This window comes from Hesperophylax consimilis, chromosome 22 (genome assembly GCF_061612785.1).
Source record: "Hesperophylax consimilis isolate HC1 chromosome 22, BYU_Hcon_1.0, whole genome shotgun sequence".
Lineage (NCBI taxonomy): Eukaryota > Metazoa > Arthropoda > Insecta > Trichoptera > Limnephilidae > Hesperophylax > Hesperophylax consimilis.
In genome coordinates, this window is record NC_142857.1 from 8306082 (window position 1) to 8320810 (window position 14729).

The 14729-nt window shown below is 34.1% G+C and overlaps 1 protein-coding gene across 4 annotated transcripts in view; it reads right to left on the reverse strand.

The window, feature by feature from the left end:
- Window positions 1–1526: 1526 nt before the first annotated feature.
- Window positions 1527–14729, reverse strand: part of spdi (sperm antigen with calponin homology and coiled-coil domains split discs) — a 280173-nt gene continuing 266970 nt past the window's right edge. For all 4 annotated transcript variants that reach the window (XM_089645531.1, XM_089645530.1, XM_089645533.1 and 1 more), the window contains 7 exons: window positions 12608–12868; window positions 12102–12283; window positions 11716–11917; window positions 9847–10041; window positions 8269–8389; window positions 5973–6126; window positions 1527–4531 (listed from right to left, as the gene is read on the reverse strand). In XM_089645531.1, coding sequence (XP_089501657.1) covers window positions 4442–4531; window positions 5973–6126; window positions 8269–8389; window positions 9847–10041; window positions 11716–11917; window positions 12102–12283; window positions 12608–12868 — 1205 coding nt within the window. In that variant the 3' untranslated portion in view covers window positions 1527–4441. The remainder of the gene's footprint in view (window positions 4532–5972; window positions 6127–8268; window positions 8390–9846; window positions 10042–11715; window positions 11918–12101; window positions 12284–12607; window positions 12869–14729) is intronic.

Here is a 14729-nt window from a genome sequence, read left to right on the forward strand (position 1 = left end):
TTAAAATATATTTTCGTACACTACATTGCTAGCTAAACCTTATGAGATACATCAAAATAATGTACTACGGAATTGTATATCTTAAAAAGGCTAACAGAATGGTATATGTCTATCTTCTAAGGATAACCCCCAGAACGCCGGGTACACGTCAGCTAGTAACAATAAATTAGAAAACGGAAAAAAATATTCTATTCTATTTGAAGGTGCGTATGTAATGCTAATTATCTATTCAGTGGAGTGAAAAATGTTGGTGACGAATAATATTATATCTATGGTGATCACTAATGACCATAAATATACCACTCTCTAGATCGATATCTTCGGGCTTTTTGTATCCAACAGAATTATACAGTACTTAACCACAGATATACAAGCAGTACCTACCGTGCGGAGCAGAGCAGTAGACAAGGTAGAGGAAACTCAAGGCCATTTAAAAAAAGATGCGACCATAAACAACATAATTGCTCTCAGCCTACTCTATTCATTCACTAGCCCAAAAAAACTATTATAAAAATAAAAATGTCCTTGAAGCAGAAAAATGTCGAAATGTTTTCCAAGGGCAAGGTTCATCTGACTAAGAAAATAAACTTTTACAGTGCATTTCCTTAAGATGAAACTTGTTAATCTGAGAAGAAGAAACCCAAAATGACAAGAAATTTGCAAAAACACTGAATAAAATTTCCAAAACATGATTTTCCGACAGTACGACGAAAAATTCCGACATTTTTCAGCCTCATGAACTCATGGTTACGTATGTTTAAAAATCTTTAATTTCACCAAAACAATAAGATAATACAGGATAACACTAATCAATAACATGAATAAGTTTATCGATATAATAAATAACATTTATACGTTGTGGAGGAAGACATATGTCAAGTATGAAGCATTGTTCAAAAAACCGAACGAATAACCTAAAAAACTGTTAATTCACTTTAAACTTGAACTTACGTAGGTAGGTTGAATATATGTTTGTAACTCGCTAACACTATACTGGCTTATATTGTATTTTTATCACGAACAACTTTAACATGCAATATTTTCGACGGAAATGATAGTATTTCGGCAGCAAATGACAACCCGCGTGTATAAATAAACCACTCTCATTTTGTTTGAATGATTTGAAACTGTCAAACGGCAAAATTCCGTCATCTCTTTCTGTTACACGAGTCATTATGGTAGAGAGCGAGAGATCAAACCAATCCTTCTGTTCTCACCAATGAGATCTGAGCTTTTAGCCATATTATTCGTTTTCCATAAGAATTTTGAGGTGGGCGTGGCGGTTTCAAATGAGTTTCAAGGCCAAAGCTTAGTTAAATGCCCCTGCTAATGACCACTGAAGATATAAACCAAAAGAAAGTATAGTGGGGGTATGGTTTGCAGGAAGTAGGCTCAATTTTACATTAATCAGCTAGCTCGTTCATGAACGACTAATCGCTAGCTAAGTAGTAATCAAATCCCTTGTGTTTGATATTTATAATCAGGAAAAGTTATTCAAATAAAAAATCTGTTTAATTTTTTCCCATTTATTAACAACAAATCGGTTACAAAAATTCTTTCAAAGTTATTTGATGCAAAGCATTTTTTTTATTTTCGAATACATGTTAAAAATATGGAAATACATTTATGTAATATTTAGTAGAGAAGATACACATTATTTTTAATTGTTTTTAAATATAATAGAGCACTGAAAATTATTGCCCTTTTCTTTTGTAACCTAATAATTAACTTTTGGCAATGGAGTTTGTAATAATAAAAATACATACGACAAAACATTTTTACAGTCAATCGTTTGTCAAAATTAGGATAAAATAACTACATATGTACATACAGGCAATAGATATTATTGAATATGGTTTAACACAGTATTATAATAAAACTATATCGTTATTGTAACCTACTTGTTCTGAGGCTCAATAAATAATTATACAATAAGGCAATAATATACAGTTCTGGCATGAAAACTCCATTCACATTTAGTTATGGCATGAAAAATCCTTTTATCATGCAGTTCTTAGCATGAAAACTCCATTTACCATGCAGTTTCGGCAGAAAAACTCCATTTGTCATGCAGTTCTAACAAGAAAACTCCATTCATAATATAAGGTTCTGGCATGAAAATTCAATCATACAGTTTTGGCATGAAAACTCAATCATACGGTTCTGGCATGAGAACTCTATTCAATGCCAAAGTTGAAGTTGCGATAATGGAATAACATATTTGTATACAAAGCCAATAAATACAATTTACAGAAGTTGTTCAGTTGCCCCAGTTACTAAGCTTTTTTGTAACTTATCGCTTTTTACAGGACAAAAATAAATGCAGAAAATATTTAATAAAGTCAACAATAATAATAGTATTTATAATTTACAGAAAACAACACTGCATAAGAACACTCAAGGCTTAAATAGTTACATTATAAAAATATATCAATATTTACAATAATTAACCTAGAAAGAATATAAAACTAATGCAATTGAAATGACCTTTTAATTGGAAAATAATAATATTAGAATAAAGTTTATTAAATATTGATAAGCCGTAAATTACACAACCGTCTCGTTTCTAAACGCTCTGGTCCATATTGGTAAGAGGCACATTTCTCAGTTCCAAGCATTTGCAATACATATTCATAATCAATCTCACTCAAATCCTTTTCTTTAAAATTACACCAAAGAAAAACTAAAATGAAGCTAACCTTGTGAACATGTTACAAAAAAAATTATTGTTCCTCCAATTCGTTGGTGCTGCAGAAGGGATATACCACAAAAAGCGCTTTTACTTATTGTAGGGATGTCGTAACTTCTCAAGCGCCAAAAGTACCCATCGGATACGAAAAGTTTGTATCCATTAAGCACTGGCATATCCAATTGGTAATTATGCCATGGGAACTCGGCACTTCAAGGGTTAAGTGTTGGGTAACTTTATTCTATCAACATGTTGAAAGGGTAAATAAAATGAGGCTACTTTAGTCAATTTACACCAAAGATATTAGAAGAACGAGATGTGCTATGCGCAGTTCGTACTGAGTGGAATTGTTTTGCCGAGTGTCGCCGGTTTTGTTCACCAATACTACTGCACACCTTCGCTTACGCTAAGGCATCGCTAAGGTATCCGCACTAATACATAGAACAGATTTCTGTGCGTACACGTCCCGATACCGTTCAAAGTACCCTAATTAGTTAGTACTCCGGCTACGGTCCGGCGGCCAACATAGCATATCTCGTTCTTCTAATATCTTTGATTTACACACCGACAAGGTTAAAGCTTCACAAGAAAAATACGGAAATATAATCAAGCTATCAGAAAACCAATTCCTAAACAATACTAAATAGCTGCCAGAGATTTACTTGGAAAAATAAAATGGTAAATCTCTAGTTTCACTTTTCACTGTCACAACCGACTATCGCTTCTACTAAATCTTACGAATTCACGGCAGGATGGTTTGGATGTGTTGTACGCATCACAAAAAAATGCCAAGCGTTAATAATTACTATTACAGTGGATAATTGTTTAAATAGCATTTTTTAATTACAAAAATATGTTTGGAAAGGAGTTAATTATTATTTACAAAAAAAATATTTATATATGTTTGCAAAGTTTACCCGATATGTGGCCTTAAAGTAATAAAATTTACATGAAAGTCAGTCAAAATTACTTATAACTTAGGCATTATTACAAACATAAAACAATTATTAGGAATATACTCTAGATACGCCCCGACAACACAAAATAAGACACTGCAAAATCACTGAATGTTTAATTCTCTGGAATGAAGTATTGTCTTTTAATAGCAAAAATTCACAATTCCTTAGTTCAATGGTACATAGACTTCACCTAGTCGAAATATTCTTAAATGAAAAGCATTCCATAGATCAATATAAATGCAGACTGGCAAGTCTACTTGAATAGGCAAATGAAAAGCATTCCATAGATCAATATAAATGCAGACTGGCAAGTCTACTTGAATAGGCAAATGAAAAGCATTCCATAGATCAATATAAATGCAGACTGGCAAGTCTACTAGAATAAGCAAATGAAATATTATTACAAATATGTATATCACCTCAGGAAAGCAATTCCGCTGCAATCTTTTTAATAAACAATTGAAAAATATGACATCGTCAATTTTTTGTTAGTTAATTCATATTTCAAAGCTCCATAACACATGATATAAATACATTTCACTGTTCTCAAGTTGTTTGCGATGCACAAACAGATTTTATGATTAAAAGGAAAAATAAGTTTTTTATTCTGAATTTTTGGTATTGTAATGTTTTCCTGTGAGAATATTATTGACTATTTAGCCAGCAAATAGTAAAAAATGGAAAATTTCTGACAAAATTATGGAAGATACGCTTTCGTTTTTTAATTATTGATCATGGCTCGCTGCTGAGTAAGTATTTGATGGCCTATGTTTGCCCTGTGAACAGGAGTAGTTCAAGTCTCGAAGTGTTTGTAGATGGCCGTGACATAGGCCATGACCTGCTGCCAGTCAGGTCTCTCCAACTGGATCATGTCTTGGATATTCTGCAAACAAAACAATTCATTTCATGTAAATTTAGTTTGAAATATCGCCACTGGGGTGAGAAATGGCACTAGTGTCCAAAACTATTTTTTTTTTTGAGACACAAACAGGACATAAAGTACATTCTCGTGGTTAGTATAAAATAAATTTACATACAGGGTTTTCCAATAAGGTGTTATTTTGAATAGCCCGCTATTTCGGTGGCTGTTACTTTTGAAGCTGTCATTTTTTGACATTTGACAAAACTACACCATTAATAAAAATGGAACGATACACGCTTCAACAACGCATTGAAATTATTAAAATTCACTTGAGTGAATCAAATGCAAATCATCTTGAGTGATGAGGCCCACTTCCACCTCGGTGGCTTCGTCAACAAGCAAAATTGTCGCATCTGGGGCTCGGAAAACCCAAGAGTTATTATTGAAAAGCCTCTCTATCCTCAATGTGTGACTGTTTGGTGCGGTTTATGATCCGGCGGGGCATTAGACCTTACTTTTTCGAAAAAGAGGCTGGAGCAACAGTTACGGTGAATGGATTGCGCTATCGAGAGATGATTAATGATTTTTTATGGCTGTAATTGGATGGTATTGATCTGCACAATGTTTACTTTCAACAAGACGGTGCTACATGCCATACACAAGCAATGAAACCATTGAACTTTTACGATTGAATATCAAAATAACACCTCTTATTGAAAAACCCTGTACAAATATAAATGTCCCTAGACTAATGTGTCTGCAGCAATCACATTTGCACATTCACTATCACAACAATATCAGTATTTTTTTTATACTAAGCTTAAAATTACAAAAACTACAAGACAATAATTTTAAAAATATGTTTAAATTAGGTATATAATAGAAAATATCAAACAAACAATATTTGTTTTTTATTTTTTTATTTTTTTTAGGTACAGAAATCGTGGAAATTATCTATTGAAACAAGTTAAATATCGTTGTATTATTGAGACATTCTAGACATAGGATTAAAATAACCAGTGTTATTGCTAAAAATTTCGACTATATCAAGTAAACAATTTTATTGTATGACCCAATGACGTAATAATACACCTAGACTTGTTATTGTCTCGCAAAATTAAGATAATGTGGCAAGTAAGAAAAGGTACTGTTATAAACCTATGTTTCCAGTAAATTATTAATTCAAACGATGTTCATGCATGACAAAGATAGACATTCAAAGAATATGTGTATGAACGAAATAAACGATAGGACCGGGCAGTTTGCATATTTAAAAATTGCATTAAATACTACATTCTACATAACGGGTGTGACTGAGATGGAATTTTTTTCTAAAATCTTAAATCTTCATCTCAAAAATTCTAAAATATTTTTATTCATGGTGGAAAATGGTGCTAGATTTCAAGACTGTACAAATATCCAGCTGAATTTTTTTTTAATTATCATTAATAGGGGCACTTACAAGTGTGGTGGGGATGCCCACGCTCTCGGCGGCCGCAAATGCTGTGCTGAAGTTGTGCCGCTTGTCGCACGGGGGCAGCGAGTCGTACGGCACGCGCGAGGGCAGGTACGTGTGCAACAGGGCGCACAGGGCCAGACCATCATTCCAGGAGGAGCTAAAAAAACAGGGTTTTTATTTTTTAAATGCCGCTGTATGGACCTTTCTCCAATTTTGGATCCAAGATTACTTTGCGGAAATTTAGTATTTGGGTGTTATTCATGGTCTGTACAAAAGGCCTGCGTAGTCGCAACATGCAACTGCGGCAGATGCACGGGTATCTTGTTAAAATTTCATAATCGACTGATATATCTATCATGCTAAGCATAAAGAGTACAAGTCAAAACAACAACTTTTCAGGAGAGCGATTTCAAATTTATAAACTGTGAATACTTAACAAATGCTCATTTTTAATTGAAATATATTTCTGGAGATTTTTTATTGAGATTGGTCCCAGAGATTGAAAAAATTAAATAATCTAAAACGTAATTTTTTTGACTTATACTCTTTATACCCGCATGATAGATATTTTGAAAAGGTACAATTGTATGCAGCTTCTCTGAAAAAAAAAACTCTAAAGACAATAAATTTTTGCAAAGTAATATCACTCAAACAAAATAGAATAATGAAGAACCACTAGAAATGCCTTACACATTTGATTTGAATGAAAACCAATGTCGCTACTAACTTGCTATCTTTTGGTTCTAACCCATTTAGCATGCGCTCTATCTCTCTAACAACTGGCGTGACATCATGTATCACCATCTCATTTGAATGGTAAAACACAGTTCTGCACATGAAATTTAAGCGAAGAATGGTCTTGATGTGTTCTTTTTTATTCTATCTATACACTGAAATCATTGAAATAGTGTTCTTTTATATTCTATACACTCAAATCATTGAAATAGTGTTCTTTTTTATTCTATACTCTCAAATCATTGAAATAGTGTTCTTTTTTATTCTATACTCTCAAATCATTGAAATAGTGTTCTTTTTTATTCTATACACTCAAATCATTGAAATAGTGTTCTTTTTTATTCTATACACTCAAATCATTGAAATAGTGTTCTTTTTTATTCTATACACTCAAATCATTGAAATAGTGTTCTTTTTTATTCTATACACTCAAATCATTGAAATAGTGTTCTTTTTTATTCTATACTCTCAAATCATTGAAATAGTGTTCTTTTTTATTCTATACTCTCAAATCATTGAAATAGTGTTCTTTTTTATTCTATACACTCAAATCATTGAAATAGTGTTCTTTTTTATTCTATACACTCAAATCATTGAAATAGTGTTCTTTTTTATTCTATACACTCAAATCATTGAAATAGTGTTCTTTTTTATTCTATACACTCAAATCATTGAAATAGTGTTCTTTTTTATTCTATACACTCAAATCATTGAAATAGTGTTCTTTTTTATTCTATACACTCAAATCATTGAAATAGTGTTCTTTTTTATTCTATACACTCAAATCATTGAAATAGTGTTCTTTTTTATTCTATACACTCAAATCATTGAAATAGTGTTCTTTTTTATTCTATACTCTCAAATCATTGAAATAGTGTTCTTTTTTATTCTATACTCTCAAATCATTGAAATAGTGTTCTTTTTTATTCTATACACTCAAATCATTGAAATAGTGTTCTTTTTTATTCTATACACTCAAATCATTGAAATAGTGTTCTTTTTTATTCTATACACTCAAATCATTGAAATAGTGTTCTTTTTTATTCTATACACTCAAATCATTGAACAGTGTTCTTTTTTAAATAATTTCAGGATGCCTTTCCTATAACTGAGTGTAGCAAAGTCCTGTTTTGCATTTCATCCGTCTGTTTGTACATTCTGTTTCTGTTTCAAGATGGTGACCGTTTTAATGGTTCAGTAAAGATTCTTTTTTTAAATGTGAAATCGTCATGTTTATTTGGTATTAACATTTTTTAAATATTATGTACCAAAGAGCTTGAAGAAAATTTGAAAAAAGAATTGACGTTTCTTTAGACAAATTGTATAATTCCTTATTTGAAATTTTAAAAAATTGGTTTATAATTAAATAGGTAGGTATTTAAGTACTTACTTACAATATTATTGAATAAGAGGAAATTAGAAACACTTTTTTGGACACGAGGTCTACTTTTCAAAGAACTACTTGTATTATTCTAAACAAATTTTAGCCTAAACCCGCTAATCGACAGAAAAATATCAATCAGCGGGTTTTGATAGTGGAAGATGCCGATTACAAGCTTCTTACCTGAAGTTAGTGATGTCAATGTTCCTGTAGCCGACGGTCTTATTCTGGCACCACTTCAGGAGGGCATTTCTCTTGGAGCCTCCGTTCTTCACCAGCCCATTGAGAGGATCCTTACGCTCACCTGGAGATATCAAACCCATTCAATTAAAGAACATCAAACATCAAACGACAAACAAAAGTAACATCAGACTTGAAAAGAGACAAAGATAAATGTTCTAATGAATTGATAAAGAGAAAAGTAAGCAACAATAAATTGGACAACACACATACTATGAAACAAAATAATTAATAAAAACAAGTTATGCACTCGAATGATTTTTGGCATATTATGTCAAGTTTGCAAAAACTTTTGAGCGATCGCTTGCCATAATGTGCCAAATTTATAGAAAACCTAAAAATATGAGATAAACGGAGAATTCAAGGTGGATTCATTGGTTTTAAACAGCAGTAAGCAGTTTCATGTTTAAATAAAACACTATGGTAAATGAATACATATGACACAAATCGCTCGAGTGGATTTGGAATATAATAAGATGGATTAATAAAGCGAGAGGAAGTATATATTACAGGTATTTCACATTACAATAGAGAAGAAAAAAGGCAGAAAATGCATTAAATTACGATGCTAGTGTAAAGGGCGGACTAAGAGCAAGTTACTTCTGAGATATTTGCAGTTGTTAAAGTTGGTACAGCTGTAAGAACAATTTGATTAAAACACCGTAACAGTAAGATTGCGACATATAAGTACATAACACAAAGATTAAAGAAAGAAAAGGAGCAGGTTAGGTTAGATGGTTGGTTTTTTTAGATATATTTAAATGTAAAGTTTGGAATTTATTGATATCGGGTAGGGTTAGGTTGGGTTGGGTTTGTATAATAATAAATTAGAAAGAAAGCTATTTAAATTTGTGGGAAATTTAACTGTAAACGCTTAGAGACATCTCAGTTAAGGCTGGTTTACACGCTAAGACTTATCGTATGTTTTATCAGATTCGACAAAATCTTACCAGGTAAAATGACTCCAAAACGTATGTCTCATCTAATCAGAATGAAATCCAAGGAATAATTTGGAAAACATACGTTTTATCTTCAGTTTTTCATGACCAATAAAACTTAAGATAAGTCCTCTAGTGTGTAAACCAGCCTTTAGGTTATATTAGAAATTGGAATGAATGTTTGAAGGTGAGTAAAACTCAAGGGAAAATCAACTGGGTATAGACATTTCAGTACTTTGTTAAGGTTAGATTAGGTTAAGCGTGTGGAATAAAATATGGGTTTCAATATATTTAATTAAACAGAAAGCAAGCACAACTCAAAAGAAAATCAAATGGGTACGATTAGAGGGTAGAGACATCTCTGTTAGGTTAGGTTAGGTTAGGTTAGGTTAGGTAAGGTAAGGTTAGGCTGGACAAGAGGAATACATTTTCCCTAGGATAAGTCGGGTTCGAATATCATTAAATAGAAAGCAAGCCAAATTCAAAGGAAAATCAACTGGGTACTGTTAGTTCAGATTACATCATAATCGATTAGTTCAAAAGTAAGCGCCAACTGTCTTAGAATATCATCAAGAGGACTAACTAAGGTCTCCGTAGCTGTTCCTCCGTACGAACGTCTCCATGGCCTTGTTGTTCTGCAGCAGGGAGTGGACACTCGAGGTCTGGTCATCCGTCAGGTTCGTGGCGCCGGATATCTTGTTCGCCGCCGCCGCCAGAGTGGTCATGGTGCCGCACTTGCCGCCGCCGTGCCCTCCGTTGTACTCGGACTTTGGCTGGTCTTTACGCGGCGAACGAGAAAGAATATATGACCAAGAATTTTTTTGATTAGAATATGAAAACATGGCTTTGAACCATGGATATGTAGAAGTAAAAGGGTTGTGGGATTGGTATTGTGATAGGTTAGGTTAGGTTTTGAGCAACAAGGCCAGGAGCACAGGGGTGACTTTAGTTAGGGCAACAGTTTCATCGGTTTCCAAATCCATTGCAGTATGAGCATGTGACATTAGGGTGACTTTTTATGGATTTTGAAACAGTGACAAAACTGTTGCCGTGATCAAAAGTCACTTGCGTTAGACTTAATTGTTAAGACAGAATTGTATGAAAATGTGATAACATTAGGTGGTTTGCGGGATTGGACACTTGTAAACTTGGGACAGGGTTGGGTTAGATTAGCTTTTGAGTATTTGATAAAAGTTAACGAGTTTAAGAGGATAGGTTAATAAGGATTAAAATAAAAACAGGAAAGGTTCTTTGCGATGATGTATCTTTAAATGAAGATTATGCTTTTAATCAAATCAGATGAAAATTATTTTTGGTTACACAATAGAAACTTAAAGTTATTTTCAGAAAGAATTAAATATTTCGTATAATTAATCAATAATCTTCCCTATTTCTAAGCGTTGATGTTTCTTTTTAATTCTGGAGCGAATTCAATACAAATATTGACTAATCAAATGTAATTTACATTAAGTTAGGTTCTAGATGCAGCGAGATGTCATGTAAGGTTAGTAGTTCTAATTACAAAAGCAAAGTATAAAGTTTTGTGAAAAATGGTCAGTAAAGTAGATCTCATAAATAGATGAACAAAGGATATGTAATAGATAGTGGGTGGGGTATGGAAAACGTGCAAGGGATAATAGATTATGTAATAAAACAATAATCTTATATGATCCACCATTAATAACAACACAATATGATGTACACGATTGATTTTACAAAGCAAGAGTGAATTGGGAAAAAATATTAAAGTTATCAAAAAGTCAATATTTTGGGAGGCTGAATTCCTGAATTCCTGAAGGCTGAATTAATAATGACTGATAAAGGTAAATTAAAAAATATATGTACTTTTCTGTGCAATGAAAACTTGTCCTTCTCTCACCTTCCTTAACAAAATATAGGTTTTTTTTACCAAGTCGATTAATAAAAAAATATTTTCACCGTTTCCTGACTTAAATGCCGTCACATCCCAATCTAATTATTGCTTTATAAAAAACTTCAAGTCTGCCAGCTGATTCTATTCCTAATAATTCATTTATTTTTGCAAAATGATGTTTTTGTAAATTGCACCGACCTTACCAGATAATGTGTATATATTTATAAACAAAAATAGTTTATAATCTACCTTAAGTAATTTACACAGAATAGTTCGGAGAAATGTTTTTTTTTATTGTGCCTATCAGATACAGCGGCGCACACAAGAGGTTAAACATAAAAAGATAAAACCATATGACTGTTGGTAGCTGAGAGGACAAAATGGTCAGGATGCCACCCAGGCATCGTGGGTTCAATTCGTCTGCTAGACAAGTCCCCTATCATCGCACAAGCAATATACTTCGCGTATATATATATGGTAGTGGGAGTTCTTCAAAGACAGTCGTCAGGTTATACGCAACCTGGGAATGTTTCTTTCTTTAAAATAAAAAAATATGTAAACAAACTTATAAACGCATACCGTTGGTGATGATCATCCCACGTGCGTTTCTGCCAGTGGCCGGGGGCTTTCCGACAGGCGAGCCCCCGCTGTAGCCGTTGGTGTTGCTGCTGGAGCTGTTGGTGCTGGACGTGAGTGAGGTTATGTTGTTCAACGAGCTGCTGCTCGAGGACTGCGTCTGGGGGGCCGGTTCGCGCAGCGGACTCTTTGATATGCTTGTGAACTGGAATGTTGAAATACAATGTTCGTTTGTGATGCTATTTAATTTATTTTGAATGGTGACAAACTAATTATTGATAAGCTTGTTTATTCTCAGTACGCCGCCGGTAACAACTAGTTTCCATTTTCTGTGGTGATAAAAATCAGCCGGAAAAGAGAACTTGTGGTAATGTATGTATGTGTGTTACCTGAGGCATGTTCTGGTTGCCCTCCATGGGCGGGGGCGTCTCGGCGTTGACCAGGCTGCTCAGGCTGGAGGTGGAGGAGGCCAGAGAGCCCCCGGCACCCGCCTTAGCCTGCTTGGCTGCATTCTCGATGCTCTCAATCAGGGACTTCACGCTGAGCCGAGAGTCTTGGCGACTAACGCCACCTGGGGGATACAATAATAAATTCAGTATTTCTCTCTCCACAAACAATTGATGGATAAATAAATAAATTGTATTACAAATTGATTGCACATGTACTGACAACACTGAACTCGTTAACTTGTTGGTCATTGGAGTATTAAAAGTCAAAACACCCCTAACTGTCGGGTGAGATTATATTATTATAATAATCACGGGATATTATACTGGTGAAGCTATTTTTCTCAAATACCTCATTCCCACTTGCTTCTAATGACTACAATTTGTCCGTTAAGTTACAGGAATCAGACTAAGTACTCTCTTAAAGAGATGAATTATACTTTTGTTACCTTTGTTATTCCTCCGCTGAGCATTCTGCGCTGACGCCATTATGTCCTGCAGCGACGCGCTGCTGAGCAGCGGCGGCGGAGAAGGAGATGGCGGTGGGTGCTGCAGAGAAACGGCACTAGACGAACCGCCCACAGTGGAGATGGGCGCAACACTACAAACGGAGCCCTGGGGGGAGGGGCTGCTCAGAGAAGGGGGCTGCGATTGGAGGGTGATCTCTTCAACCAGTGATTGGGTCTGAACTGGGGGAGCTACAGCGGCGGCTGAAAATAATTAATTGATAAGATTAGTCATTGATGTACTTGTTTTTTTTTTGTATACTGTCTGGAGAAAGCGGGACTACGGCAACTCCAATTGGAGTATGCTGTGAGGCTGAAGGGAGTGCGAAAGGGAAGGAGGATGATTGGGAAGTAGGTACCTGGCTATTCAGATCTAGTCGCCAAACATGGCTAAAGTCATTTCAAGCAATATTTCGATTCTGAATGAAAATCTTTTGGAAGTATCTACCACTTTGGATGGAGCTATTCAGATAATGATCGGGATTTCTAAAGTGAGACAATGTTTACATCTAACTTAAAAAACATCATTATAATGTTTATCTTACTATTGGCATAGTTAACTTTGTAGGTGGCCAGAGAGGAAACTAAAAAAGAGCAGTTGATGCGACATCTATGATTTTCCAAATAACAACCTTTTTTCTAGTCTTTCTTTTCTAATATGTAATGGTAGGTATACATTTGCGAACCGAAACGTGAACCGAGCCACGAATTACTGGAAAGGCGTTCCTTTCTGGAAAGCAGCAAGCGGCATTTCGCGCCATTTCATAAGCATCTTTTCATCAGTTTGATGGTTTCTTTCCCATAAGTTGGGGTTCAGTTCGGCAGTTGGGCTCGCATATGTATAAGTAGCATAATATAGACTGTAATTTATTTCATTTTTCAATATTACAGAAGCTTTTGGGTGATGCTTATGAAAACTGACAATATTATTATTTGTATATTTGGTAAGTGACTGAATCATTTTGATTTTGAAATATTTGTATTTACTTATAAATATTTAGAAAATTATGCTAAAATCTAATAATCTTGACTATTAAGTCAAAATTCTGATTGGACGTCCCACTAAAATTTTGATGAATTCTGGCATCATGTAATTTGCACAATTGTTTTATTGTGTAGAATCTGTCATTGCAACCATTTTAGCTCGCGATATCATTTCCATCATGAGCTATGGAGCTCTAAATATCGATTTAACTGTCAAAATACAAAACTAGACGCCTTATCATTCCATATTTAAAAATATAACAACACGAAAAAAGATGTAGAACAAAGAGTGTACACCAAAATATAAAAAATATACACCTGTACAAGGTGTCCAGAAACTCATAGTATAAGCGAGAAACTGATGAATCTACACTGCAAAACAATTTTTTTACTCGATATGAACATTTTAAATTTTTTTTAAACTTTTTTCGGTAACTAGTGGGTTTACAATCTTTCAGAGTCGGTTCTACGATTCGACGTATTTTAAAATACACGATTCAGCTGAAATTTCCTAGAGTTCGATTCTTTTCAAATTTGACCTAAAAAATTCCAACTTCGGACTCGTTGTACTCGAAAACGAAAGCTGAAATCAAAAAAATTATACGATAAAATCGACTCCAACGTGATGTCTCAGTTTTGTGAGGTAGATTCACCAGTTACCTGCTTGTACTACGAGCTTTTCGGACACCGTGTATAGGTAGGTAAACGCACATACACTGCCGTCATAAGCAAAGAGGCAGTTGGAAATTTTTAATAGGCACATTCTTATACACATACGAGACGTGTTTTTATGTTTATCAACCTACTATAATAAAAAGTACATCAGATTGTGACCATTTTTTTCTATCTGCCTTTTTGTTTATGACGGCAGTACAGTACCGATCATAGAAATGTGTTCATGTCTCTGAAAAGATACATAGGCTGAACACATTTCTATGTATTTTTAATTTGTGAAATCTTCAGTGTTTAAAAGGTTTGTGGGATGTGTGCTACTGTCTGCTTACATTTCATAATAAAGGATTGGTTATGATACACAAAGCAGTGATTCATGGTCCTAATTCGTTAGTGAAATACATACATG